Genomic DNA, 27,932 nt, shown 5'->3' with positions numbered 1-27,932 from the left:
CAGACATATATGCAGGCTATTGGGTCTCAAAGGTGGGACAAGTAACTAACTGAGGTGTCCACTAACATATCAAAGGGGAAGCTGGCTACCAGATTCTCCCAGCATTCCTCAGTCCCTACCTGTTATAGAGCCTTTCTGGCTGACAAATGCTCCCTACCCTAAACTCTAAGTCTAGTCCAGGGGTTAGGCTACCCTTCCCTATGTAACGCAGCCATCTTGCTATGCTGATCCCCTTTGCCTATTGGTCTACCCTTTACTCTTTTGGTCCAGTTGACCACCCGTGGTGTTTGTGTGTGTGTTGGGGGAGTTGTTCCCCTCTCCTTTTCTCCTCACATGGTCCAGCTCAGTCAGCTCACTCTGGACATCTTAGATATGTCTGCCTCTGACTCTGCTCTTCCTTCTATCTACAAGAAACTCCTCCACCATCCCTAGGAGCAGTCATGGCCTTTCCCCTTTTGTTTCTTTTTTTCATTCACAAGCAAAACACACATACAGTCAATAAATCACCAACAAAGAGACACAGTGCCCCATCACTAAGACTAGGACAGTGGTTGCCAACCTCTAGTGGGCAAACCCCTATCTCCAAAAATTATTTACATTATCATTTATAGCTAGCAAAATTACAGTTATGAAGTAACAGTGAAAATAATTTTATGGTCGGGGCCACCACAACATGAAGAGCTGTATTAAAAGGTCGCAGCATTAGGAAGGTTGAGGACCAGTAGAGTAGGAGGCATTTGCTGTCACAGCCTAGATTGTCACCTGAGGATTTGGCTTACGGGCAAGGTCCCATCATGTTTGCATCTGCCCCCCCCCCTTTTTTTTTGGTTCTTTTTTTCGGAGCTGGGGACCGAACCCAGGGCCTTGCGCTTCCTAGGCAAGTGCTCTACCACTGAGCTAAATCCCCAACCCCGCGTCTGCCCCCCTTTAGTAATCTGAGTTTCCCAGATTTGTAACCACAGTCATGGCTAACATACTCAGATTGGTTGTCCCCTGTCCCATCCCTCAGGATCCTGCTTGGGAAGTGGACAGGATGGCACCTGTCTTTAATTCCAGCACTCAAGAAGCAGAGGCAAGAAGATCTCTGTGAGTTCGAGGCCAGCCTGGTTTCCATAGCAAGTTCCAGGACAACCAGAGCTACATAGTGAGACCCTGCCTCTGGGGGAGGGTGGGTGGAGGTGGAATGGTCAGCTTAGGAGGTGTTGGCTTGTGTGATTGGCACGCTCTTCTCTGGGAGTAGAGGCTAAGAGTGTGGTGTCGCTTTGATGCGGGCTACAAAGGCAGAGAAGGTTTGGGATGGGGGTGGGGCATAAGAAGAGAGAAAGATGCCCTTCACCCTGGAATCCCATGGGCACACCTGCTGTGACACACTTCCTCCAACAAGGCCACACCTCATAATCCTTCTCAAGCAGTGCCTCTCACCAACAGAGGAGTGAGAACGGCAGGATTCCCAACTCTCACAGCCTTTCTTCTCCCTTCCCTTCCCTCCTTAGGAATGTCACCTGAACCCCCACCCCCCACTCTTTCTGGGCGCCCACATCCAAGTTCCTCTTACTTTCTCCCACCCTCCCTGGGAAGCACACACCCACTCCTGCTGTTTAGAATGTCTTTCTAATCACCTCTCATCCTCTTCACTCCTAGTGCTTTAGCCTACATTAAAAACATTGTCAGCCAAGCACTCCGGGAGGCAGAGTTCAAGGCCAGCCTGGTCTACAGAGTGAGCTCCAGGACAGCCAGGGCCACACAGCAAAACCCTGTCTGTAAATAAATAAATAAATAAATAACCAACCAACCAGCCAACAAACAAGCAAAACAAAACAAAACAAAGCAAAGCAAACCATTTTAAATAAAGCCCCAGGCTCCACTTCACAAGCTGGCTAGTCCAGAAAGTCTTTTCGGTGTCAAAGTCATAAACTTCAATGCAGCCCAAGCTAAGGTCCCTAAAAGATTAGGAGAACGTCTCAGGTCGCTGGAGGGGCACGGGGGCAGGGGTGGGGGCAGTGCAGTGGGGACAGTGCCTCTGTCTGCTCACTCCTGACACCCTCTCATGTGGCACTTTAATGTTTCACATCTGTCACTGTCTTTAAGAATAAGAACACCCAGCCCCCACAGGCTATCTGAACGCTTAGACACTTAGGCACTGCTTGAGAAGGATTAGGGGGTGTGGCCTTGTTGGAGGAAGTGTGTCATAGCAGGTGTGCTCCGAGGTTTCAAACCCAAAGCCTGCCTCTCTCTCTCTCTCTCTCTCTCTCTCTCTCTCTCTCTCTCTCTCTCTCTCTGGATGTAGCTCTCAGCTACTTCTCCTACTTCTCCAGCATCAGGGTCCCTGCCATGATGATAATGGACGGAATCTCTGAAACTGTAAGGAAGTCTCCAATTGAATGCTTTCTTTTACAAGAGTTGTCTTGGTCGTGGCGTCTCTTCGCAGCAACAGAACAGTGACTAAGACAAGATGCCATTGTCATGTATAGGGCTGTCATAAGTTCTTATATGTGCCCTCACTCTGCAAGTCAATGAGGAAGAAAGAAATTTATTTCTACTTTACAGAAAGAAAAAAAAAAAAACTAAGCTCTTGTGATCAAATGAGTTACTCAGTGCCACTTACTAGTGGTAGAGCTGGGATTTGAACCCACGTACTCCCGATTCCCAAAACCATGCTAGTGTTGTATGCTATGTAGCCATAGAAGAAGGAATTCGGGGGCTGGGGAGATGACCCGGCGGGTACAGTACACACAGTGGCAAGCACAAAGCATTGGGTTTGATTCCAGAACCCATAAACAGAGCTGAGTGTGACGCTGTATCCTCACAATCCAGCTGCTGGCGAGGTAGAGCCAAACGGATCCCTGGGGTTTGTTGTCCGGGCAGCTTGGCTGAGCTAGTGAGCTCCCGGTCAGTTCAGAAAGCAAGCTGGTGTCCTGAGGAATGACACCAGAGCCTGGCTTCCACATGCACACACATTCATCCACACAGTACCACATGCATACAAACATAGAGAGGGAGAATAATAATTAATATAATAATAAATCATTATATTATAATATAATGATGTGGTGATTGCATAATACTTTATTATCATTATTATTATTATTATTATTATTATTATCATTATTATTGGCTAAGATGGGCATCTTTTGGTCAGATGGGGTTCCACATAGTTCAGGAAAGAGAAGGCCCTGTGCCTTCCTCCTTGTGCCTTTGTCTTCTCCATCAGCCTCCTCTCGATTCAGGCCTCAGCTCCCTCATACAGCCTAGGAGCCTGGATCGATTTCACTTCACTACTGAGGAAACCAGAGAAAAACTATGATGTTCCAGAGGTCACAGAGCTCAAAGACAGCAAGCACAGACTCCCCGAATGGGGACCTCCCACCTCCAGCCCCTCCCTGAACCTTCAGCGTCTCCAGATACAGGTGGCTGAGATGGGTGGCTCAGAAACAGCCCTGTCAGGTCAAGGAAGGCCTGTTGGTCATGAGCAACTGAGGGAATTCCCAGTATTCTCTGGACAGCTCAGGTGTGGCCCCGGTGGGAGCCCTCCAAGGCCCTTGGAACCTGTGTCTTTCCTCTTCCTACCCAGGGTTACCTTCCAGCCACACCAGAAGCCAGGGCCCCTCCCTTCCGGACCACTCCCCTTGGCTGCTGCCCAGAGCTTTCCCCTGCAAACAGTCACCTCCATCCATCTTTGTCTCCTGGCCCCACAGGGCCTTGACAGGGAACTGCTGACTTTGAGGAGGTTAAAGGTGCAGGGACAGCCTTCAGCTGACAAATGGGTTGCTGTAGGAGGGGGCTGTTGTTTTTTCCTGGCCTCAGAAGAGGGGCCTGTCAGGAAGATGTAGAGGTGGTGGCCTTGTGGTGCCCCCAGGGGGGTTGACAGACGCCAGCAGCTGCTGGGGCACTGGGGTGCCAGGCCCTGTGTTCCCAGCACATAGCACCCCGCTGTGCCCCGCCCCATGCCCTTTCTGACCTCCCCACCCACCCCACCGTGACCCAGTGCCCACCCCTTCCCAGGGCAAAGGGCCACGGGGCCTCCCTGGGATGGGGACCCTGAGCCAGATGTGAGAAGGATGGCCCAACAGGGATCTTGTTACAGCTTGCCTACTGCCAGGGCTTCCTAAGGAGCTGACAGCCCCATCTTCCCCTTAGCCCACCCCTCCTGTGGGCTCCTTCCATCACAGAGAGCCCCACAAGACTGATCCTGTGGAGATCTCTGTTCTTTCCTGCCTGCACCTTCTCCCATGTAGCTTAATAAAAAGTAGTCACAGGAGCCTCGTTTTCCTCTGCCCACTCTGCCTCTCATAAACACAAAGTTATTCCAAGTTCCAAGTGACCCGACCTGGTGGCACACAATGCCAATCTCAGCACTGAGACGGACGGACCAAATGTGAGGCCAGCCTGAGCTACCAAGTGAATTCCGGGTTAGCTCAAGCTACGTAATGGACCTCTTTCTCTGGCTGGGCGGGGGGCGGGGGTGAGAGGGAGGCTCAGTGGGTAAAGTGGGTGCTACACGTGTATGAGGACCCATGTTTGGACCCCCAGCACTCATGGAAAAGCTGGACTGGGAGCTGGCAGCGCATGTCTCTAACCTGCCTTAGCACGGGGGCAGGACAGCTCAGTCTTAAGGAATTGCTGACCATCCACTCAGTAAAGGGAAAGCTTCATGTTCCATGAGAGACCTTGTCCCCTGCCCCCACCTCCAAATGTGGAGGGCAGGGCATGGTGGCACATACCTTTAATCTCAGCACTAGGGAGGTGGAGGCAGGTGGATCTCCGTGAGTTCGAGGGCAGCCTGGTCTATGGAGCAAGTTCCAGGACAGCCAGAGCTGCTACACTGTGAGACCCCATCTCAAAACAATAAGTAAAATAAAATAAGGTGGAAAGCAAGAAAAGAAGACATGGACATGCAGATGCAAAGATAGCTATGCATGTGTACACACACAGACACACACACATATACACATACAAACACACATACACACAGATACATACACAGACACACACACAAACACAGACACACACACAGACACACAAACACAAACACACACAGACACACACAGACACACACACATATACACATACAAACACACATACACACAGATACATACACAGACACACACACAAACACACAGACACACACACAGACACACAAACACAAACACACACATACACACAGACACACAGACATATACACATACACACACACATACATACAGATACATACACAGACACACACATACAAACACACACATATACACACAGACACACAGACACACACACATACACATACACACACATACACACAGATACATACACAGACACACACATACAAACACACACATATACACACACAGACACACACATATACACATACAAACACATACACACATACACAGACATATACATACACACACATACACACAGATACATACACATACACACACATACACACAGATACATACACAGACACACACATACAAACACACACATATACACACACAGACACACACATATACACATACAAACACATACACACATACACAGACATATACATACACACACATACACACAGATACATACACAGACACACACATATGCACACACAGACACACAGACACGCACACATACACATACACACACAGACACACAGATACATACACAGACACACACACAAATACACACATATCACACATACACATAGACACATACACACACAAACACACACATATACACACACAGACACACACAGACATACATACAAACACACACACAGATACATACACAGACACACACACAAACACACATACACACACATAGACACACACATATACACATACTCACACACATACACAGACAGACACACACACATACACACAGACACAGACACACAGACACACACACACTAACTACAAATAAATAAACTTAATAAAGTAAAATTCCAATCAATCAATCAATAAAGTAAAACTCCCAGGCAGTCAGTGAACAGTCACTGTAAGCTGCATGGGTCCTGAAGCGCTTTCTTATAATGTAGCCTAGTACACAAGTTCGTCAGTTTCTCCATGCTTCAAGCTCCGAGAGATGTGCAGATAATCAGAACAGCGTTTGCTGCTGAGGACCCGGCAGTGGATGGGGCGTGGGGGCTAAATCAGATGAGGCCTGGAGAGGTGAGGTGTGCTTAAATTCACCTGATACCTGCTGTTCCTCTCCTGGACCCCTGGTGTCTGGGACCAGCCAGCAGAGTTCACAGGATCTTGCCTCTGATGCTCCAAGCTGGTGGTGGAAATCTCCAAGAAACAATTCTAACCCTCTAGAGGCTGAGAGGCTAGCCAGGTATCGGTACAGTGTAGACCAGTTTCTCGATTTGTGGGTCCTACTCCTTTGAAGTATACCCACCCTTAAGTATAACCACAGGGGGGTTGGGGATTTAGCTCAGTGGTAGAGCGCTTGCCTAGCAAGTGCAAGGCCCTGGGTTCGATCCCCAGCTCCGAAAAAAAGGAAAAAAAAAAGTATAACCACAGGGGTTGCTTAAAACTATTTTTAAAAACACAGGTATTTGCATTGCAATTCATTCCTCGCAAAATTACAGTTATGTAATATTAAGTAGAAATTAAAGTAATTTTATGCTCGGGGGTCACCACAACATGAGGGACCATATTAAAATGTTGAGAGACACTGGACTGTAGACAAGCAATGTGAAATGCCACCTGGGCCGGCCACCCTGTCAGACACCACAGACACAAGCTTGAAAGACACATGGGAACTCCTCTTGGGACAAACTCTCAGGGGATGGAGGACCCTGAGTTCCTGCCTCCATGCCTAGGATTCCTGAGGTGCCTCCAGGAATTGAGAGAGGGGAGCAGGTCGGGGAGGCTGAGGTAGAGACAGGTGACAGGTGGGAAGGACCCCTGGGAACTTCAAGGACTTTAAGGGCCTTGACTGTGGAGACAAATTGCCCCAAGGCTCGCTAGAGAGAAGTGTGGCTAACTGACGTGGAAGATGGAGGTTAAAGGTGGAGTCAGGAACTCTGGATGCTCCGTTGTTGACACTGAGAAGGTGAGAACTGCCATTTGGACAAAGACAATTTTTTTTTCTGGAGTATATTTTTCTTTATACCCCAGACCACAGTGCTGGGCTGCCAAGATGAGACAGACAGACAGACACACAAACACACAGACACAGAGAGGCACACACACACACACACACACACAGAGAGAGAGAGAGAGAGAGAGAGAGAGAGAGAGAGAGAGAGAGAGAGATATTACTTTTAATTCCCCCTCTCTTTTATGTCCCTCCAGGGAAAGGTAGAAAGTCTTTAAATCAATGAAATCACCGGGTTTGTCTTTTGCACTGACTTTCCTTCCCCCTCGCTCCCCAGAATTTGGCTTTCGGTGGATGCTGGCCTCAACTGATGGCTTTTCTAAATCCAAGACTTGGGGAATTTTGTTAACAAGGCAATAAAAATAACTTTATTGTGTTACAGGAGGTGCTCAAAAGACCGTGGTGTGTGTGTGTGTGTGTGTGTGTGTGTGTGTGTGTGTGTGTGTGTGTATGCGTGCGCTCTCTCTCTCTCCTTAAAAAAAAAAAAAAAACTAAAACAGACAATGTTTCTTTAAAAGTCTACGTCTGCAAATGCCATTAGATGTGGGTATAAGGTTTCTGATGATAGTGCTGCCTGCTCGGTTTTGGTTGGAGGGGACCTTGTGCCGGTGGGTTGACCCCTCCCTCTCCTCTCTCACATTTCACTCCAAAAATTTGTCACTCTCTCCCCACAGCAGGATTTAAAAGTCTGTCTCGGCAACGGGTCCAGCCCTCCGCAGGCATTCATTCACTCAGGGTCCCCGGGAAGGGCTTGTTAGTATGGGCGGGTCAAGGTAGGACAGTCAAAATGTTTAGCAAGGTAGGAAGCAACTCCTTGCACGAGGGACCCCAATAGTCAGCGTGTGTCGGGGGCAGGAAGGCAGCTGTGAAGCCTAGACAGGTGCGGGCACGCACATGTGTGTTCCCCGCCACGTGTTTGTGGACTTTGAGGCAAAATTTTTGTTTTGGTTCCTGGGGTAGTTTCCGTTCGACATTTTTCTCTGTTTAGCTTTTTGTTTTTTGTTTTTATTACGAAACTCTGAATAGAAAAAGTGTAACACCTTTGAACGGATTGGGGCAGGCAGTGGACAGCAGATGGATCCGGTGGTCAACAGCTGCGTGAGGAACCCCCAGCCCCCAGCTCCCGTCTGGGGCTGCCTTCGAAACCCCCACTCGGAAGGCAGCAGCGCCTCAGGGCTGCCCCATTACCCACCAACCCCGTTTTCCTTCCACCAAAAGTCCGATTTCCCAGCGACAGCAGCATACCCCGACTTCTCTACTTCCTGCCTGGCAGCCACCCCACACAGCCTGCCCCGCGCTGAGCGAATCTTCAATGAGCAGCATCCTGCCTTCCCACAGACCCCTGACTGGCATTTCCCCATCTCTGAAGCGGGGCAAAGGCTCAACCTAGGCCCAGCTGGGAGCGCCAGAGAGATGGGGGCTGGCAGCCCCGGCCTGGTGGACGGCACAGGAGGATTGGGTGAGGACTGCATGGTGCTTGGGACCATCGCCCATGAGACGGAGAAGAAATTATCCAGAAGGAAAAAGGAGAGGTCAGGTAGGTGGTGAAGAAACATACCATTCCTTTACTGTGCAAGTTGTTAGCCCTCTCTCAACCCAGGGGCTCGTACTGTAAACTTCAAAAAGAGTTGTCTGACTTACTCAAACACGGGAGCAGGCATCTACTGTAGGAGTTCTAGAATATTGGGGGTGGGGTTTTTTGTTGTTTTGGGTTTTTTGTTTGTTTGTTGTTGTTTTTGTTTTCTCCATCGTTCCCTAGTCTCTGCAAAGAATGTGTGTGAGAATGACATATGGGGTCAGGAAGGATTTAGAGGGTATATGGGATGGGTTCACACTGGTGAGGTCTCTTCTCGAGGTTAGGCTGCCTCTGACTCACGCCACATTCAAGCAGCCTCGGAATGGTCCCGGAGCCATAGCTGGGAGAGAGGCTTCCGGGGTTAGGGCTGAGTCTGGGACTCTGGGTGTCCACCCTGAGCCAGGATCCTATATTAGGAGCCCAGAGGCAGAGGAGCAGGACTTAGGGACGGGAGGTGGGGAGAGAGATTGAAAGGGGGGGGGGGGATTGGGGATTTAGCTCAGTGGTAGAGCGCTTGCCTAGCAAGCGCAAGGCCCTGGGTTCGGTCCCCAGCTCCGAAAAAAAGAAAAAGGAAAAAAAAAAAAAAAAAAAAAAAAAGAAAGAAAGGGGGAGGGGAAGAGGGAGAGTGGGATCTGGGGCAAACTATCCAGAAGTATGACATGAAAAAGTGGTGTTCAGACTTAGGGGACAGCTCAGCTTGACAAGGTCTAGTGGGGCCTCCGGGAAGCCTATGATGTAAGGAGAGTCCTCTTTAGGGAACACAGCAGCCTTGGGAAAGGCAGAAAGGCAGAAGCAAGTGCCAAGGCCAGCTATGACTGGACGTGTGGATGGCTACTGTGGGGCTGGAGAGATGGCTCAGTGGTTAAGACCACTGACTGCTCTTCCACAGGTCCTGAGTTCAAATCCCACATGGTGGATCACAGCCATCTGTAACGAGAACTGATGCCCTCTTCTGGTGTGTCTGAAGACAGCTACAGTGTCCTTATAAATAATAAATAAACAAATCTTTAAAAAAAAATGGCTACTGGGGCTGGAGAAAAGATCATAAAGTCTGTCTCTCCTCCTTGGGTTTTCCTTGTCTTCCCTCTAAGACCCACCCACCACCTACCTTTTCTCTGGTCCCTGTGCCCCCTCCCCCACCCTTGCCAGAAAAGGCAATGCCCCTGCCCCACCACCCTCTTGTGCTCCTGATAGGGAATGCCTACTGAACTTAGAAAGGACCTTTCTGGGCCTAATCAGAAGAGGGCCCGAAGAGATGGGGCACTAGTCAATAGAGGAGAACATGCTAGGTTTCTCTTCCTAAGCCCCTTTGACCTAGTGTGCACATCAGGGTATCCGCCTTTTCCCCGGGCACTAGTTCCTAGAAAAGAGGTCTTGTCTCTGGAGAGCTCTGGCTGAGAGGAAGGGGAGACCTGCAGGCTGTGGTCTGAGTTGGGAGGAAGTGGGAGGGAGACAGGAGGACGAAGGAGGGAAGTCCCAAATGGTGGGAGGTCCAGACAGCAGCCTTCTTGAGTCCCACAAGTTTGCAAAGTGGGACTGCAGGTTTGTTGGCATCCCCATTCTGCACGTGTGGAAAAGAACAGGACGCTGTGGCACCAGACTATAATCCCCAAACGCAGGAGACTGAGGCAGGAACATCTTGAAGGCCAGGTCAAACTGAACTTTTCTATTTGTGCGTGCGTGTGTGCGTGCGTGCGTGAGTGCGTGTAAGTCTCTTGTCTGGGAAATCAGACAAACCAGATTTGGTCCTTTAAGAAGTGAAATGAACCCCTAGATCCCAAACTCCAAACCCAATACCTTCAGAAGATTCCGGCACAGTCCTCATATGGTATTTGATGTCCGGGCTTGCAGCCCCCTCTGGATATACTAACAGTGGGGCTGATGACAAACGGTGCATGCTCAAGGCTAAAGAGAAGAGCTCTTTAGGTTTAATTCATTTTTCTTTTTTCTTTTTTTCGGAGCTCGGGATCGAACCCAGGGTCTTGTGCTTGCTAGGCAAGCGGTCTACTGCTGAGCTAAATCCCCAACCCTGCTCTTTAGGTTTAAACCTCAGCAGGTGGGATCAGCCATTCTGACTAACTCAGCTGGAGAGTTAGTGAACTACCCGTCCTTTGGATGCGGTGCTGGCCCCTCCCACTAGGCACAGCGCCCTCCTCTGCAGCAGCTGCCCCTCTTGCTCCTCTGACTGTGTTATCATCTTGTAGCCTCTTCCCAGTAGACTTCCTGGAGGGCCATGGGCATCAAGAAGGGATCTGGGAGATTGCTGGGTTCAGGCGAAATCTTTCACTCTCCCAAATCTCAACAAAACCCAAATGGGCAGTCTTCCCTTTTGGTGAGAAGCCAATAGCAGTGCTTTGGGGACCCGAGCATGCACATGGCCCATCAGAAAGTCAGCCTCTGGGGTTGGGGATTTAGCTCAGTGGTAGAGCCCTTGCCTAGGAAGCGCAAGGCCCTGGGTTCGATCCCCAGCTCTGAAAAAAAGAACCAAAAAAAACAACAACAACAACAAAAAAAGTCAGCCTCTAACCTGCAAAGACTCCCACGCATGGTGGGGCCCCTGGGTCCCCTCACTTGGGGCTCCTCCAGTTCAGCAGTGGAAACAGACAGCAGGAGTGGGGCCATGAACTCCCTTTCCCTCCATCCCATGCTGCCACCTGGTCAGTGGGGAGAATTTTATTGCCCAGGTGCTGTGTCTGCCGATTGGAGTTTAACTGTGGAGGGAGGAGGCAGGAGGGTCAGCTTCCTAAGAGCCTCACCAGGGAGGCTCACAACTGGCTGCAGAATCTGGAAATCTTAAGAGACAAGGTCTACAGAAAATTCCTCATTACCCCAGGATCTTTTGTCACCCCCAGGTCCTCTAATACCTCTTGTGGCTGTGGTTCATTGCGGGATCCTGGGAACCCAACCTAGGGCCTTGTACACGCCTGGCGCCTGGCGAGGGTTCTACCACTGAGCTACACCTCCATATATTTAGTTTTTATTCTTGTCTGGTTTGTTTTTGTTTTGCTTCACTTCATTTTGTTTGAGGCAGCATCTCAAGTAGCCCAGGTTGGCCTCAAACTCACTATGTAGCCAAGGCTAGCTTTGAACTTCTTGATGCTTCTTTTTTTTTTTTTTTCCTTTTTTTTTTCTTTACTTCCCATTCTCTTGATTGCTGGGATCTGGGTGCCTCAGCCAAGTCCCCATGAGCCAGCCAGGAAGGCTGACCAGTCTGGACCACTGCACTTCATTGTCAGGTAGATGGAGGGACAAGGTCACTGCAACTTTGGGGACATTGTTACATTCTTGCAGCCTCTAATTCTCCAGCTGAAAAATGGGACTGTAATAAAGTCACTTACCACCCAGCATATTCAGGAAGGCTAAGTACAGTAAGTGGAAATTTTCGCATTGTACCTGGTGCATAGTAAACGTTCAATAGCAGCCGCGACTAGTATGAAGTCCGCATTTCCTGAACTAGCCTTTAGAACAGCGGTTCTCAACCTGTGGGTCGCGACCCTTTCACAGGGGACGCCTAAGACCCTCGGGAAACTAAAACAATTCGTAACAGTAGCAAAGTTACAGTTATGAAGTGGCAATGAAAGTAACTTGGTTAGGGGGTCACCACAACGTGAGGAACCATATTAAAGGACCGCGGCGTTAGGAAAGTTAAAAACCGCTGCTTTAGAATACAGAATGAAGGGAATGGGGGGAGAGGGTGGGAGTGGAGCGCAGAGGGCAGAGAGCGTGATTGAAATCTCCGGGGTCTGACCCTCAAAAACCTCATAAATAAGAAGGCGTAGTGAATGCCTGGAATCCCAATACCTAGGAAGTGGAAGCAGGGGAATCAGAAATTCGAGATGGTTTTTTGGTTGATGGTATTTCAGGCCAACGTGGGGTACATGAGACCCCGTCCAAAAAAAAAAAAAAAAAAAGCTTAATATTCCTGTTTTGGTGGGAACAGTAGAATCGAATATTCCAGATTTTGTGTCTCAGAAATTCCTGGGTAGGATATTTGAACTTCTTACAATCTCTTGGTCCTAAAATCCAGTAGTGGTCTCCTAGCGCTTCAATCAGAGCTGTGAAGATGTGCTGGGAGGTAGGAGAAGAGGCTGGCCCGGGAGGCTCCAGCCACGGACTACGAACTCTGCACCCTTCTCCATTTCCACTGCCCCCCAGCCCGCAGCCTCCCACCTTGCTCTTCTTGGAAGCTGCCTCATAAAAGCCGCGCGCCCCTCCCCCACCCGGAGAGGTCTCGGGAGACCAGTGGTGCAATCTGATTTTGCCTACCCCCAGCCCTGGCCAGGGGTGTTGAAGACCCCTACTGGCAGGGACAGCTGCGAACCCACCGCTGTTTCCCCCTAAGCTGTCAGGCTACTACTGTAATCATCTTTAATTTATGGGAATGGGGGATTTGTCGGTGACTTCCTGATGGGAGGTTCAAGGGAAGGTTGCGTGTGACCAGCTTAGCTACCGGGAAGCTGCCCCGCTGCCTGGGAGCAGCACTGGGTTGCCCTGGCTCCCGGCGGCGCCCCCATCCTCAATCGACCAAGGAGAACCTTTGTCAGCCCCTGCATCGTTCAGCCTCCTTCAGCGCCTGGTCCTGCGTCTCTCTCCTGCCCAGAATTCTTCCCTTTGAGGTCTGATCTCCAATGCCCTGCACAACTACACAAACCTTCATTATCCCTCTCTCCCCTCTCTGTTTCCCCTCTGTCCTCTCTCCCACTTCCTCTCTTTCACTCTTTCTCCTCCCCTCTCTTCTCTCTTCCCACCCCTTTCCTACAGAGCCACACCTAGTCCTGTCCCCCCCCCCGCCCCCCACATTGTGCTTTCTTCTTTCCTCCCTGACTTTGCCATTTTGCCCTGGTTCCCTTCCCCACAATCTACATATTTTAATATCCAGGTCAAAAACCACTTTTCTGATCATATTTTTCCCCCAGCCCGAGTGACATAGAGAGAGAGAGGGCTGTCTCAAAACAAAGAGGGAAGCTTCAGACAGTAGTGTGGTTTAGGACCTGAGCTGATTTTCTGGCTGGAACTTGCCAACTTTGTAGAGACTTGACTAAGCTGTCTCAACGTGGTTGATCTTTTGAAAAAAATCTTTCTTCTTCTCGTGATCCAAAACACACAGCATAAAATGTGGCACCTTTACAGTTTTGAAATGACCTTTTACAACAGCCAACCACAGATCCGATCGACGGTTGAGAACAGATTTCCAGAACTGTCTCATCCTGCAAAACAGAGCTTCTCTTTGGATCGGGTCCCCAAACCCCTGGCAGCTGCCTGCGTCTGAGTAAGAGTTTGGGTGTTACAGGTATCTCTCTCGTGCGGTTGTCTTGTTACTGGCTTGATCAATTCCAAGTCCAGAACTGCTATCGATCCATACCTCCTGAACCAGTCAGTCCTCAAGTCTCATTGATATTGTAGCACATGATGGGGATTTTTTTCCTTTTAAGGCTGAAACATATTCCATTGTGTGTTTGTGCTACATTTCCTTTATCTGTGCATCTGTCCATAAACATTAGGCTGCTAGTTCCGTCACCACATGGTTGTGAAAAGCGCCTCAGGAAATGGGTGTACATGAATCTCTTTGAGCTTGGTTTTATTTTTTAATTTCAGATGTTTACCCACAACTGTAACTATTGGATCATATGGTCATTCTATATTTAGTTAAAAGATGTGTGTGTGGGGTTGGGGATTTAACTCAGTGGTAGAGCACTTGCCTAGGAAGCACAAAGCCCTGGGTTCGGTCCCCAGCTCCGAAAGAAAAAAAAAAAAAAAGATGTGTGTGTGTGTGTGTGTGTGTGTGTGTGTGTGTGTAAAGCAGCCAGAAGAGGGTGTCGGTTCTCTCAGACCTAGAGTTCCAGAGTTCCAGGCATTTGCACCATGCTTGGCTTGTTATCTGGAGGCTGGGATCCACATTTCAGTCCTTCTGACTGCACAGCAAGTTACTCTTGACTGCTGAGCCATCTCTCCGGTCCCTAGGTTTAACTATTTGAGGCCCCTCCATACTGTTCATTATAGCAAGAGTTCCGTTTTGCAATTCCCTGGATAGTGGGTGTATCATGAGGGTTCCAGTTCCTTCATATCTTAACCAATCTGTTTTATTTTCTGGGTTTTTTTTTTTTTTGTTGTTCATTTGGAAACCTTCCTTGCTCGTGGGATAGGGGTGGGGGCACAGGTGTGTCACAGAAGCCATGCGGAAGCTAAGAGACAACTCGCTGGAGTTCTCTCCTTGACCACATGGGTCCAGGATGTGAAAGTGCCTTTACACACCAAGCATCTCTCTCCCCTGTTTGTTTTTGCTTCTGTTGCCTATGTTCTGGGGGTTATACGAAAGAAGACATGGGCAAATCCAAAGGCATAGAGATTCGCCCTCTGCTTCCTTCCTGTGGGACTATTATATTTCTAGGAGTTGCATTTAGGTCTTAACCTATATAATTCATTTTTATTTGGTGTAAGGAAGGGATCCAGCATCATAGGTAAGGACTTAGCACCGTGTGCGCGCGCGCGCGTGCGCGTGTGTGTGTGTGTGTGTGTGTGTGTATGTGTGTGTATGTATGTGTATGTGTGTATGTGTGTATGTATGTGTGTATGTATGTGTGTGTATGTGTGTATGTGTGTATGTGTGTATGTATGTGTGTGTATGTATGTGTATGTGTGTATGTGTGTATGTATGTGTGTATGTATGTGTGTGTATGTGTGTATGTGTGTATGTATGTATGTATGTGTATGTGTGTATGTGTGTGTATGTGTGTATGTGTATGTATGTGTGTATGTATGTGTGTGTATGTGTGTGTGTGTGTGTGTGTGTGTGTGTGTGTGTGTGTGTACATACATCCTCCCCAGCACTATGTGCTGCAGGGTTGTCCATTTCCCGTTGTGTAGCCGTGGCCGCCTATTGATGATTAACATCTGGCCTCTCTGGCCCACTCATGTGTCTTTATCTCAGTTGATTATCACAGCTTTATAATATGTTTTGAAATCAGGAGGCCCGAGACTCCCAGTTTTGTTTCCTTCTGAAGATTAGCTTGGAATCCTTTGATGTTCCATTTTGATAAGGATTTAAGACTCCTTTAAGGTCTGAATTGTTGGGTTTAATGGGGGCTATATTGAATTTGCTACAGTTCTCTTGCATAGTGTGGACGTTTCCAGCGACATTGTGCACACAGTGTCTTATTCCAGCTCACACCCAGAACCTCCAGAAGAAGCCTTAGGGCTCTAGTGGCCAGTATGGGAGGAGGAAGCGGATCTCTATGTTGCCAGTGTCCCTCTGGGTGTCCCTTGCCTCTTAGATGCAGTTGCTGCCACTGTTCCTCCTCCAAAAAGCAGACTGGGATCCAGAGAGGCCATTTGGCCTCAACTTTGTCTGAACTCAGAGGCTCGAGTGCAAACCCTGCACCTGCTCAGACTCCTGACCTGCAAAGTTCTAGAAAGAGTGGGTTTCTGCTGAAACAGCAGATCCCGCTGAGTGTCTCAGAGGAGAAGGTCTAAAAAGCCTGGGGGCTTCCAGAAGGCCAGCCAAGGGGCTACCTTAGGGCTGCCTGCTATCTTGGCAGGGTAAGGCTCAGGAGCTGCCTACCCACAGGCTGTCATTTTGGCTTGAATAAATCAGGGACCTGAGTGGAGAGAGGTGGTCTTGATTTAGAGGCAGGTCTTACACCCCTACAAGCCCCAGAGGTAGGTAGCCCCTTACCCTAGGTTTCCTCTTTGCCCATACCCTGGCCCTTCTCACCCATCTCTGTGCCTCTGGCCTGGACGCAGCCCATCCCTGACTGTTTCGTGGTATTTTCCTGTCTTCTTTGTTCTCAGTGTAGAGGAACTGTGTAGGCAGTGGCCCTTGCTTGGCCCTGAAGCCCACGCTTCCTTTGGTGACAGCAAATGATGACAAATGAAATGTAAAAACACAAAGTCCAGCACTGCCTGTGCCTTCCCCGTTATCTCAAGGGCTGCTGTTCCCTGGGCTGGGGAGGTAACACAGCGGTAAAAATGCTCACCTGGGGGTTGGGGATTTAGCTCAGTGGTAGAGCGCTTACCTAGCAAGTGCAAGGCCCTGGGTTCGGTCCCCAGCTCCGAAAAAAAGAAAAGGAAAAAAAAATGCTCTCCTGGGTCTCTAGAAACTCGTGGGTGGGGTGGGGTGGACACATACACACACACACACTAACACACATACACACACTCACACACACACATACACACACATATACACACATACACACACTCACACACACATACACACACATACACACATATACACACTCACACACATATACACACATACACATACACTCACACACACATACACACATATGCACACACTCACGCACACCACACACACATATGCACACACTCACACATATGCACACACACATACACACACACATACACAGTCACATACACACACATATACACACACATACACACACTCACGTACACACATACACACACAGAATACACACACTCACGCACATACATACACACACATACTCACACATATACACACATACACACACAGAATACACACACTCACGCACATACATACACACACATACTCACACATATACACATATACACACACAGAATACACACACTCACGCACATACATACACACACATACTCACACATATACACACATACACAGTCACACACACATACACACTCACACACACATATACACACATACACACATACACACATATGCACACACTCACACATATGCACACACACATACACACATACACACTCACACATACACACACATACACACACACACACACACTCACTCACTCACTGATGCTCCACCTCCATTGCTATCCCCTCCTCCTCCTTCCCCTTCCCCCTTCAGCTCACTGCACCTCCTTAGATTCTTCTGTGATCCTCACAGCCTCTCAAGGCCTGGTCCTCCTCTTTCCATCACCACTGCCCACACTCACTACTCCACCCCAGCAGGGACTCTTGGTGAAGACTACCCTGGCATCGGCCATTCTCATTCCAGAAGGACCTGCTACCCTGTCCCTGCTGTAAATTCCCTGGCCCCACCACTGGGCTTCCTGTCTCTTCGTGCACCTGCAGACCATGATGGGGGGAGGGGAGGGCTCTGGACACTGGGATGGTGCAGCACCTGGTGAAAGTCAAGCTGAACCCAGGAAGCCAGGAAGGTCCCATATGTGAACAACCAACTGCTTCTCGTGGCCTCTGTCTGATTCCTACCTACCTCAGGGGACTTTCCACACTCCTCCTTCATGAAGGCATCAGAGATGAGGACTGTAACAAATCATCTACTTCAGGTCAGCTCAGGACACCACAGATTCCTCCTTCAGGGGGCTTGCCAAGGTTTTACCCCAAAGAGACCCTTCCTCTCTCCTCCTTGGGGAGTCCCAGTGAGACAGACCTAGACCCTGACCCACATATTGTCCCCAGAGCACCTAGAGTACAGCCTTTATGGTCACCATTCCCTGGGGGCAGTGTGACAGATGACTCTGTCTTAATCTAACTCTGGGTGGTTTTAGTCTTTTCATCTGTTCAATGGGCTCGTGCGTGCCTTTCCTGCCTTACAGAAGAATAAGTAGCAGGAGAGAGGCTGGAGTGTGACTGTGGGAAAGCACTAGCGCATGGGAGCCCTGGGTTCTAACCAGTGCACTACCAATAAGAGGAAATAACAGGAAGCAGACTGATCTCTGTATGAAGGACACCCGAGTTCTGGGCTCTGCTCTTCCACAAACCTGCTGTCACTCTGCTCAATCACCAAGGGACAGAAAATCATCCCGGAGTCCCCTTTTTCTTCCAGCTCCACCATCCTGTGATCCAGGGGTCAATATGAAAGCCCAGCAAAGTCTCTGTCTGGGAGCGGACTCCACTTACCCGTTGCAAAATGCTATTTGAACGTAGAGCGTGTGTTCCTCCTGGTCTGTCAGAAATTATGGAAAATGGTGCAGTAGCGTCGGGCAGCAGGGGCGTAGCACTCCAGAGAGGCGTGTTCCTCTGCGTCTGTCTGACCCTCTCAGTGGCCCTGATAAGGCCGTCTGCTATTTAGGAAACCCTGCCAAGTCTGGCAGCTACTTCTGAAATGCTTTTCCCTGGGCTGATTTAAAGCTCATGTGGGAGCCACAATCACACATACGTCCTGTTTGCATTTCTCTGGGCACTATGGAGTGTACCCTTGTGGTCCTGCTTGATCTGAGGGCTGTACAGGACAGAGGGCGGGCAGCTCCTCACTAACCACAGAGGAAGTCCGCAGTCCTACGAGGTCGAGGTTACTCTATCACAGGGCTTGGAAGCGTGGCTTCCTGTGGAAGGCTGGAGCAACAGCAGCTGATGGCGACTGTGGCTGTTGACCTATCTATCGGAAAGACCGGGGGATGGGAAAGAGGCCCCTCAAAGACCCATTTGAAAGACATCCTTAGCTTGTGCCTGAAATCCCTGTTTTTGGGAAGCTGAGGCAGAAGGCTCAGTGTAAGTGCAAGGACAGTTTGAAATACATAGTGGATTCTGGGACAGCCTGTCCCCTGTTGGGGAAGGAAGAGAGAGAGGGAAGGAAGGAGGGCGAGGGAGTAGGTGAGCAGGCGTGTGTACATGCATTCTTGGCACACAGATCTGGGGATGCGGTACCCTCTGATGACCTTTTCTAAGTCCGTGGCATCATCTTTTAGACATCACACCCAACAGGCTGTTCTTCCAGACGGGCTCAGCTATGCCAAGCACCATCTAATGGGTTAACAGGCATTAATGTCATTTTTTGTTTTGTTTTTTTCCCTCTGAGCAGCCTTAGGCTCAGGGTAGGTGAAGCTATTCTTGCTTTGCAAATGAGGAAACTGGCAGGACTTGGAGAGGTGTGGGAAGACTCACTTGAGGTCAGGAAAGCTCCTGCCTAAGGCCAGGACCTTGCAGATGCCAAAGCCCAGACTGTCCAGGGGGTTTTCAGATGCCTCTGCCAATTCACCTCCCCTCCCTCCCCTCCCCCCTCCCCTCCCTCCCCTCCTCTTCTCTCCCTCCTTCCCTCCCCTTCCCTTTTCTCCCCTCTTCTCCCCCTCCCTTCCCCCTCCCATCCTCTCCTCTTCCCCCTCCCCTCCTCCCCTTCCCTTTTCTCTTCTCCCCTCCCTTCCCCCTCTTCTCTCCCTGGAGTCAGACAGAAGCTCTGAATGCAGGAGAGAAACTCCCTGATGGATTTCTGGTCTTTGGGCTGAAGGCTGTGGAAAGATGAGAGGGAGCCTTGTGATAAACAATGACTCGGGAGCAAGAGGGCTGAACAAGGGAAAGGGCCTCCGGTTCCTCCAGGCCCAGTGAGGAAAAGCAAAAGAATTAGAGGAAGCAGAAGAGGGTGCTGGGCTCATGGCTCAGGAGAGAACCCTGACGTCCGTTCTTCACTGGAACGAGATTCCCATCCAATTGTACTATTTCACACAAGAGCCTGAGATGCAGAGAGGGAAGGGCAGGCTCTCAACAAAGATAAACCGTGTTGGAGCTGAAGAGATGGATGAGGGGTTTAGAGCACTGCGTGCTCCTCCAGAGGACCCTGTTTTGTTTCCTAGAACCAACATGGAGGCTCCCGCCCTTCCATAAGTCCAGTTCCAGGGAATCTCCTGCCCAATTCTGGCCTCTGTGGGCCCCTGGGCACACAAATGGTACACAAACATACATGCAGACCAAAACAAACAAACAAACAAACAAAAACTCCACATTTTTTTAAAATGTAAAGAGAACTCTATTGTCCTGGTGCTTGAGTCCATTGGATGGATGGCAGTGCCGTCCGTGCACATGAACTGTCGGTCTGAGTCTGCAAATTGTACACCTCAGGCCGGAAGAGCCCGGGAGTCCTCAGGAGTCTTGATAAGATGTTGCAGGCTTGTTCATACTGTTGCAAGACAAACTCCCACCTCAGTCTCCTAGCTCCTTCTCATCATTAGCGAGAAGAGTTTTTTTTTTTTCTTTTCTTTTTTTTTTTCCGGAGCTGGGGACCGAACCCAGGGCCTTGTGCTTGCTAGGCAAGCGCTCTACCACTGAGCTAAATCCCCAACCCCTAGGGAGAAGAGTTTATCTCCCTCTGGGAAGCTGATGGAGGACATCTGGGTCCTCATTGTGGGATGAATGCAGCACTGAGATGTCAGAACAAATCAGGACAGTGGGACACAGGAGAGGCCCATCTCCAAGGCAGGGCCCAAGCAATCAGTCCACAACCCCCTGCAAAGGGACCCCCTCCCTCCCCCTCCCTCCCCCCCCTTCAGCTCCTCCTTCTAGGGAAGATTACATTCTGGACTCAGGGGCACTGGGAGTTGTTTTGTGGAATATGATGGGGCAGCTGTGCACACAGAGGTAAGGCCTGGGGGAAGAGGAAGGAGGATGCAGATGGAACCTGCCTTCATTCACCAAGGAGAACCCCTAGAGGTGGAGACAGGCTGTGTTCTACTTCCAGTCTCTCAGGCAGGGCACCCAGCCTAACGGTGGAGAGTCTGACATCAAGGCAGAGAACCTTGGCTCTCGTCAGGTGGGTCTGGATTCAAATCTCTCTTCCCCTACTTAAACACTGCTGGGTAAGGTCCTAGGCACCCCCAGGAACAGATTAATAGACACTACCTGTATGCCAGGTACTGAAAAGTGGTCACAACCCAGGGAAGAACATTAACCAAAGGATCCAGGGTAGTCCACCCAACCAAGAAACAGGGAGGATCAGAGTAGCTGCTGGCGCAGGGGTTTCGATGAGGATTGAGGAAGCAGAAACATCCGATTGCAGAGAGCGTGCCAGCCGTTAGCTAGGGCATGGCGGCACGTGTGATCGAAGGAAGGACAGGGCCGAAGCAAGCAAATCATTCTAAGTGGGCATTCTATGTGGGTAGCATAAATTCACCTTCTCTCTGAGAAAGAACAAAGACTTCTAGAGGTCCTGAGTTCAATCCCCAGCAACCACACAAATAAAATAAATAAGTAAATCTTAAAAAAAAAAAAAAAAAGAACTAACTAAAAAAAATAAAGAGGGGTTGGGGATTTAGCTCAGTGGTAGAGCACTTGCCTAGCAAGCGCAAGGCCCTGGGTTTGGTCCCTAGCTCCGAAAAAAAGAAAAAAAGAAAGAAAGAAGAAAGAAAGAACAAAAGAGAAAAGGCCAACTGTTATTAACTCCATCTCCATTTTCTTCAATGGCATCTCATAGAATGGAAATACTGGAACGATTAATATCTTGATACTTGCCCTGTATTTTAGGTTGTAAGCTCACTCTCACACATATTAGCTTATCCAGGTCTTCCCAAAATAATGGAGATCATGGTTCTGGTGTTGTGCTTTGAGATGAGCCTTGGAAAGCCAGTCTGGGTGGTGCATGGACTGACGGTCCAGCTCACTTGGAAAGTAGAGGAGGAAGAGGAATACTTTGGAGCTGTCTTCCATTACCTATCCAGCCCGAGGCCAGCCCAAAAGGCCTGAAATTCTGTCTTTTAAAAAAATTAGCTTGGGAAGGAGGTTTTATTTTCTCCAATTTCTTGGAAAAGGGGAGAGTAGGGATGGAATCCGCACTGTAAGTCTCCTGCCTATCCACTCCCTGCAGCTGTGACAAAGGAGGGGCCGGGAAGCACCGTGGGCCCTTTGGGACAGAAGTTTGTGGACACCCTGAATCTCAGCGGTCACCGGGCTTCCTGGCCTCACCGGCTGGGGTGTGCTCCAGGGAGGCCTTCGCATCCGCTGCGTGACCGACCCTCCCGGGCCGGCCGCCAGCAGGGTTAGCGGCGCTGGCAGCCACCAAGGCTGGAGGACTCCTGAGGGACCCGCCGGGAGACTGCACGTCCTTCCCATCCAGCCCACGCTCAGGCATCCGGGCGAGGTCTGGCCCCGCCTTCTCCGGCCAGGAGCCAGCGTCCACTGAGCAAAGAACCAGTGGCTGGTTACCTCTTCTGGCCTGAGAGGGGGATAGGGCGTTCACCAACCGACCCCATTGAGAGTTGAGTGCCCTCACCCATCCCACTCACTGTGTCTTCCAGCCACTTCCCTGAGCCCTTCTCCCCTTCCCTGGCAGCCAGAGGGAAAAAAGCAGTCAACCAGTTAATTGTTCAGGCGCGTTAGCCTCCTGCGAGTTACCTCTCTCCGACACTACTGCTAAGGGAGAGGCACAGCCGCCTGCTCTTCAACCTAGATGCAACCCTTCTGTCAGCACCAGACTCCACAGTCTGTGAACTGTTCAAGGAGATCTCGTATTGGAACAGTGAATTAAACCGCCTGGGTCTGAGTCCCGCCTCCATCACTTAGCGGTTAGGTGAACTTGTTCCTGTGTTTGGTGTTTGGGTCTGTAAAACATGGCCACTGCTGAAACCACTTGGTTGGACTGCTGTGGCGAGGAAGAAGTAAATGCAGGTATAGACACTGTTTCCTGGCCCTGTCATGGGATTAGGACTGAGCCCCTGTGTCTAACAGAAGCCAGGGTTCCAGAAGGTTCTCCAGAAATGGCCTCCTGGGGCCGACTTCAGTGGGTGTGACCAGCTCCTGCATCATGGTGATGTTGCTGAGGTTCAGGGAACAGTCCAGCAATCTGGTCTTAAAGCAGTGGGGCATGAACTTGACCAGAACGATCCAGAGTGATCATCGGGAGGGCTTGCCAAGACAGGTTGCTGAGCGGCTGGGGCTGCAATGCTTCTGTTGATAAAGGGCTTGTTGCACAAGGACCTGAGCTCAAACCCCTGCACCCTGTTTCAAAAAAAAAAAAAAAAAAAAAAAAAAAAAAAAAAAAAAAAAAAAGAAAGAAAGAAAGAAAAAGGAAAGAAAAAAATCTGAACATGGTGATAAATAACTGCAGCCCTAAGAATGATCAAGTAGATACAGGAGGGTCCTTGGGCTTACTGGTCAACCAGACTAGACAAACTTGCCATCTCCAGGTTCAGTGAAAGACCTGATCTCAAAAGCTAAGGTAGAGGATCCATTGAGATGGCTCGATGGGTAAAGACTCTTACTGAGGAGCCTGACGCGCTGAATTCAGTCTCTGGAACTCACAGTGAATGGAGAGAACCAAGTCCCAGAAGCCGCCCTCTAAACCCCTCCCTGCTAAATAACAAACAAACAAACAAATAAATAAATAAATAGTTTAAAGCCTAAGTTTGAGGGTGACACAGAAAGACAACCAATGTTGATGTCTGGCTGCCACACACACACACACACACACACACACACACATATACACACATGTACATGCACATAGTACACGTGTGCACACACGCACACACATACAGGTTATTGAGTTTCCCACCCTACTCCATCGAGTTTGTGACTCAACTGTGATTTGTATTTAACACAAGTTTTCAGTCATAGCCCATGCCGGCAGCTCTCCCTCTTTCCTGGTCTCACTGCTGAAAGCCTTTACCAGAACAGGCATGGGACCCAGGGCCAGGATACCAAAATACCCAAAATACCCTGGCAGGGCTGTAGGGTGCCCTCGGCCACACCTCCCTTCCTAGGAACTTTGTTTGTCTTGGAGTGTGGGGACCCTGGAGCTGCAGGCTACGGAGGCCTTCCTGGAGTCAGGCTGGGACTTACAGACTTTAAACAGCCAAGCATAGCTTCGCCGGCCTTGGGAAGGAAAAATCTGGTGAGGGGAGCAGGAGCAAGCAGAGTACACTTGAGATTGGGACTAAAAATATTTCTTGACCATCTCAGGGACAAGATGTTGGAAGGAGTGAGAGAAGCCATGGTGTACTAAAGTAAGATGAGACAGACCAGGACATGCTGCCCAGCTGTTTACAGGCTACTGAATGGAAGAGAATTAACCCCTCATGTCCCCTCACATTTTGAGTTCACTTATGTCTCCCCCGTTTGGGGCCTTCTTTTCACAGACAACCCAGAGAATGGAGGAGGAAAGCCAGAAGGCAGCAGCAAGGCCCGGAAGGAAAGGACAGCTTTCACCAAGGAGCAGCTACGGGAGCTAGAGGCTGAGTTCGCCCACCATAACTACCTGACCAGGCTCCGTAGATACGAGATTGCAGTCAACCTGGACCTTTCAGAGCGGCAGGTAGGGCTTGGGGGCTTGCGTTGCTCTCTGCTCACCTCCCTTCCCTGTCACCCCTGCCTGGACCCCTCCTTTTCCTCTACCCAGCCACAGCTGTATCTGATGATCAACCACCCCAGGGAGAATTGTCAGAGTTCCACTGATGGACTCTGTAATTGATCTGGGATGGAGCTTGCACAGCCCAGTTTTTAATGGTCCCCTGGGGGGTACTTTTCATGTGAACAAGAATTAGGGTATCTGGTGATCTGATTTCCCCCAAATTTGAATCAGCGTTTGCCTCGGATTCACCTAAGCAATTGTTTAAATGGAGATTCTGCAAGCCCAATGTTGCGATGCTCGCCTGCAATCCCAGCACTTGGGAGGCAGAGGCACGACGATTATGAGTTCAAGGCTACCCTGGACTACACAGTGAGCTGAGGCTAGCCTAAAAAACTGTCTTAAAAGAAATCAAAAGACGGCTGGAGATGTAGTTCACTGGGAGTGTTTACCTTGCATACAGGAATCCCTGGGTTTAATCTCCACACCTCAGGCAGATGTGGAGGTCAAAGGATTAGTTCAAGGCCAGCCTGGGCTATGTGAGATCCTGTTAAAAATAAACAAACAGGGGCTGGAGAGATGGCTTAGTGGTTAAGAGCACTGACTGCTCTTCCAGAGGTCCTGAGTTCAATTCCCAGCAACCACATGGTGGCTCACAACCATCTGTAATGGGATCTGATGCCCTCTTCTGGTGTGTCTGAAGACAGTGACAGTGTACTCATATAAATAAAGTAAATAATTTAAAAACAAACAAACAAAGCTAAAATAAAATCCAGATTCCAGGGAACAGTTTTGAAGTAATAGTGAGAGGGAATGGGAATATTCACTGGAAGAAAGTTCTCAGTTGACTTAGACACAGGGCTGGGCCCTAGGCCCTGAGGAAAAGGGCCCTGCCTGGCTCTTGGACATGTCCTTGAAGCATCACACCTGCTTTTGTGTGGCATAACAGTAGGTAATAAAGAACAATCTTCAGATGCCAAAGTACTCTGTGAGAGTGTGGGATTCTCAATCGAAAGGCTTAGAGTCTTGCTTCTGCCATGTCTGGCCCCTGTGGTATCTGGGTTCCCATCTTTGTAATAAAACCCAACGTCATATGATAACGACAGTCAGCTTCGGAGCCAGAGGAACTAAAAGGTGCTCTATCACTGTGAAGGAGGATGAGGCCTGTGATCTGTTCTCAGGCCTTTGGGGAGTGGAGCCTGGAGACTGAGGCCTGTTGTGAAGGAGGGGGCAGGGCATGTAATAGAGGGGAGGGAAGCAGAGTGATTGTCAGAGACTTTCCACCTCTGCCCACATCTGGGGACACAGGCAGGCCTCAGTGCAGATCTGTGTGGTCTCCCTCCCCTCACTCCCTGGGATCCTTGGGGAATCAACGAGTGAGCGAGTGAGCGTTCCAGGTCTTGGGGGTGACGCCAGCCCTAGAGAGACCTGATCCTTTTGCTTCCTTCCTCAGGTCAAAGTGTGGTTCCAGAACCGGAGAATGAAGTGGAAGCGTGTGAAGGGGGGTCAGCCCGTGTCCCCACAGGAGCAGGACCCAGAGGATGGAGACTCTGCAGCTTCTCCGAGTTCAGAGTGAGATGCTCCAAAGACCAAAACCAAGAAAGACTGAACGAACGCCCTTTCCAACTCCCACCACCCACTCCCACCCTCACATCTTCTGGACCCACCCAGGCAGCCTGCGCACACTCGTACGTAGATGTGAAGTTGCCCAGTGTGGGAGCCTTGAATTTCCCAGAAGGTTTAGCCCAGCATCGCCCCAGTCTCAGCAGCCCCTTCCCCAGGGCTTCAATTTTCCACACTCTCTTGAACTCCACAGGACCCAGCGGACTGGGAAACTCTAGAAACAGAACCTGGGACACTCTTTTCTGGGTCTCTTGGCTGCTACCCACACCTACCATCCCCCTCTTACATCAAGTCTCCTCTGGGTCTGGCCCCATATGGCCTGTGCAGAATCCATTCCTTGGTACCAGCTGGTGACTTGTAAAAGCAAAACCCTCTCCAGATGTTCACACCATTGCATTGAGTGGAAGGCTAGAAAGTGGCTCCTGTCTCTAAGGACGGAGAGACTAGCACAAGAGCTGATGGATGATGACCTAGACACATGGACCTCAGGCTACAGCATCCTGTGTGCTCTAAGGACTCTGACTGCAAATGAAGACAGGAAAACAGTCCATCTTCCTCCATGGGATGCATCTGGACCTGTCCTGCATGTTCCCCAAAGCTATTTTGTGGGAAGAACTCCCAGGTTCACACACATGGGCAGCTCAAATCTCAGACCCAACTTCTAAGAATGCCGCTGTGAGGACTGGTGGGCAGACAGCCTCGGGCAGCAGTATCCTTGGAGGAGACCCCGTATGCCTCAGTATTAGATGGTGGCTCTCGCAGGTCCTGCTGTTGTTGCAGAAGGAGGTCAGCAAGTGTTTGGATTTCTTGCATGTAGATTTGATTGCCAGTGTTTAAAAATAACCCCGGTTCCCCACCCCACCCCATCAAGACAGAAGCTGTGGAAAATGATTGTCAAATGAGATGGCAAGTTAAAGCATGTATCAGTTTCCCCCTAAAGCATACTTCATATGGTTTTTTTTTTCTAAGATTATGTCAAAAAATTGTGCAAGGTCAATTCACTTTGTAAGAAAACTCTCGGAGAAATAAATCAACCAAAAAAAAAAAAAAAAAAAAAGCAGTTTCCAGCCTTTTTCTTTATAGAATTCAGAGTCATGGCTCTCCTGTATCACGCTGATTCTCATCTAATAATTACCCAGACAAGTCTACAAGGAGAAAAAGGAGAGAGGTCACTTAGACCAAAGTGCCTTCCCAAAGTGTTGTTCATAACGCAGGTACCAGGCTCAGTGGCTAGAATGTTCCCAGCATGGACATCAGGCAGCATGTACTGGGTACTGGGGGGGTGGGATCTGACATTCTCTTGTGGTGTCTATGGGCCCAAATGTGTGCATACATATTCTCTCTCTCTCTCTCTCTCTCTCTCTCTCTCTCTCTCTCTCTCTCTCTGTGTGTGTGTGTGTGTGTGTGTGTGTATAAATAAATGTCATTTTTTTTAAACTTTTTTTAAACTTTTAAATGGGACTGGGGAGGAAGCTCTCAACTCTCAACTGATAAAGTGTTACCATAGTGAGTTCCTGGTGAGTGAGATTTTGTTGCAAAAGTGTGTGTGTGTGTGTGTGTGTGTGTGTGTGTGTGTGTGTATAGAATATTGGCTACTCGGGCTGGAGAGATGTCCCATCAATTAAGAGCACTCATTGCTCTTCCAGGGCTTCTGAGTTCAAT

The 27,932-nt window shown here is 49.5% G+C and overlaps 1 protein-coding gene across 1 annotated transcript; it reads left to right on the top strand.

Annotated features, from left to right (window-relative positions):
* Positions 1-8,160: 8,160 nt before the first annotated feature.
* On the top strand, positions 8,161-27,335 carry Meox1 (mesenchyme homeobox 1). The gene is given in 3 exon segments (NM_001108837.1): positions 8,161-8,623; positions 24,439-24,614; positions 26,101-27,335. Coding segments are annotated over 3 exon segments (762 nt in total). The 3' UTR covers positions 26,224-27,335.
* The last annotated feature ends 597 nt before the right edge of the window (positions 27,336-27,932 follow it).

This window comes from Rattus norvegicus, chromosome 10 (assembly GCF_021556685.1).
Source record: "Rattus norvegicus strain SHRSP/BbbUtx chromosome 10, alternate assembly SHRSP_T2T, whole genome shotgun sequence".
Taxonomy (NCBI): Eukaryota; Metazoa; Chordata; class Mammalia; order Rodentia; family Muridae; genus Rattus; species Rattus norvegicus.
This window is presented reverse-complemented; position numbering and strand designations above follow the sequence as displayed.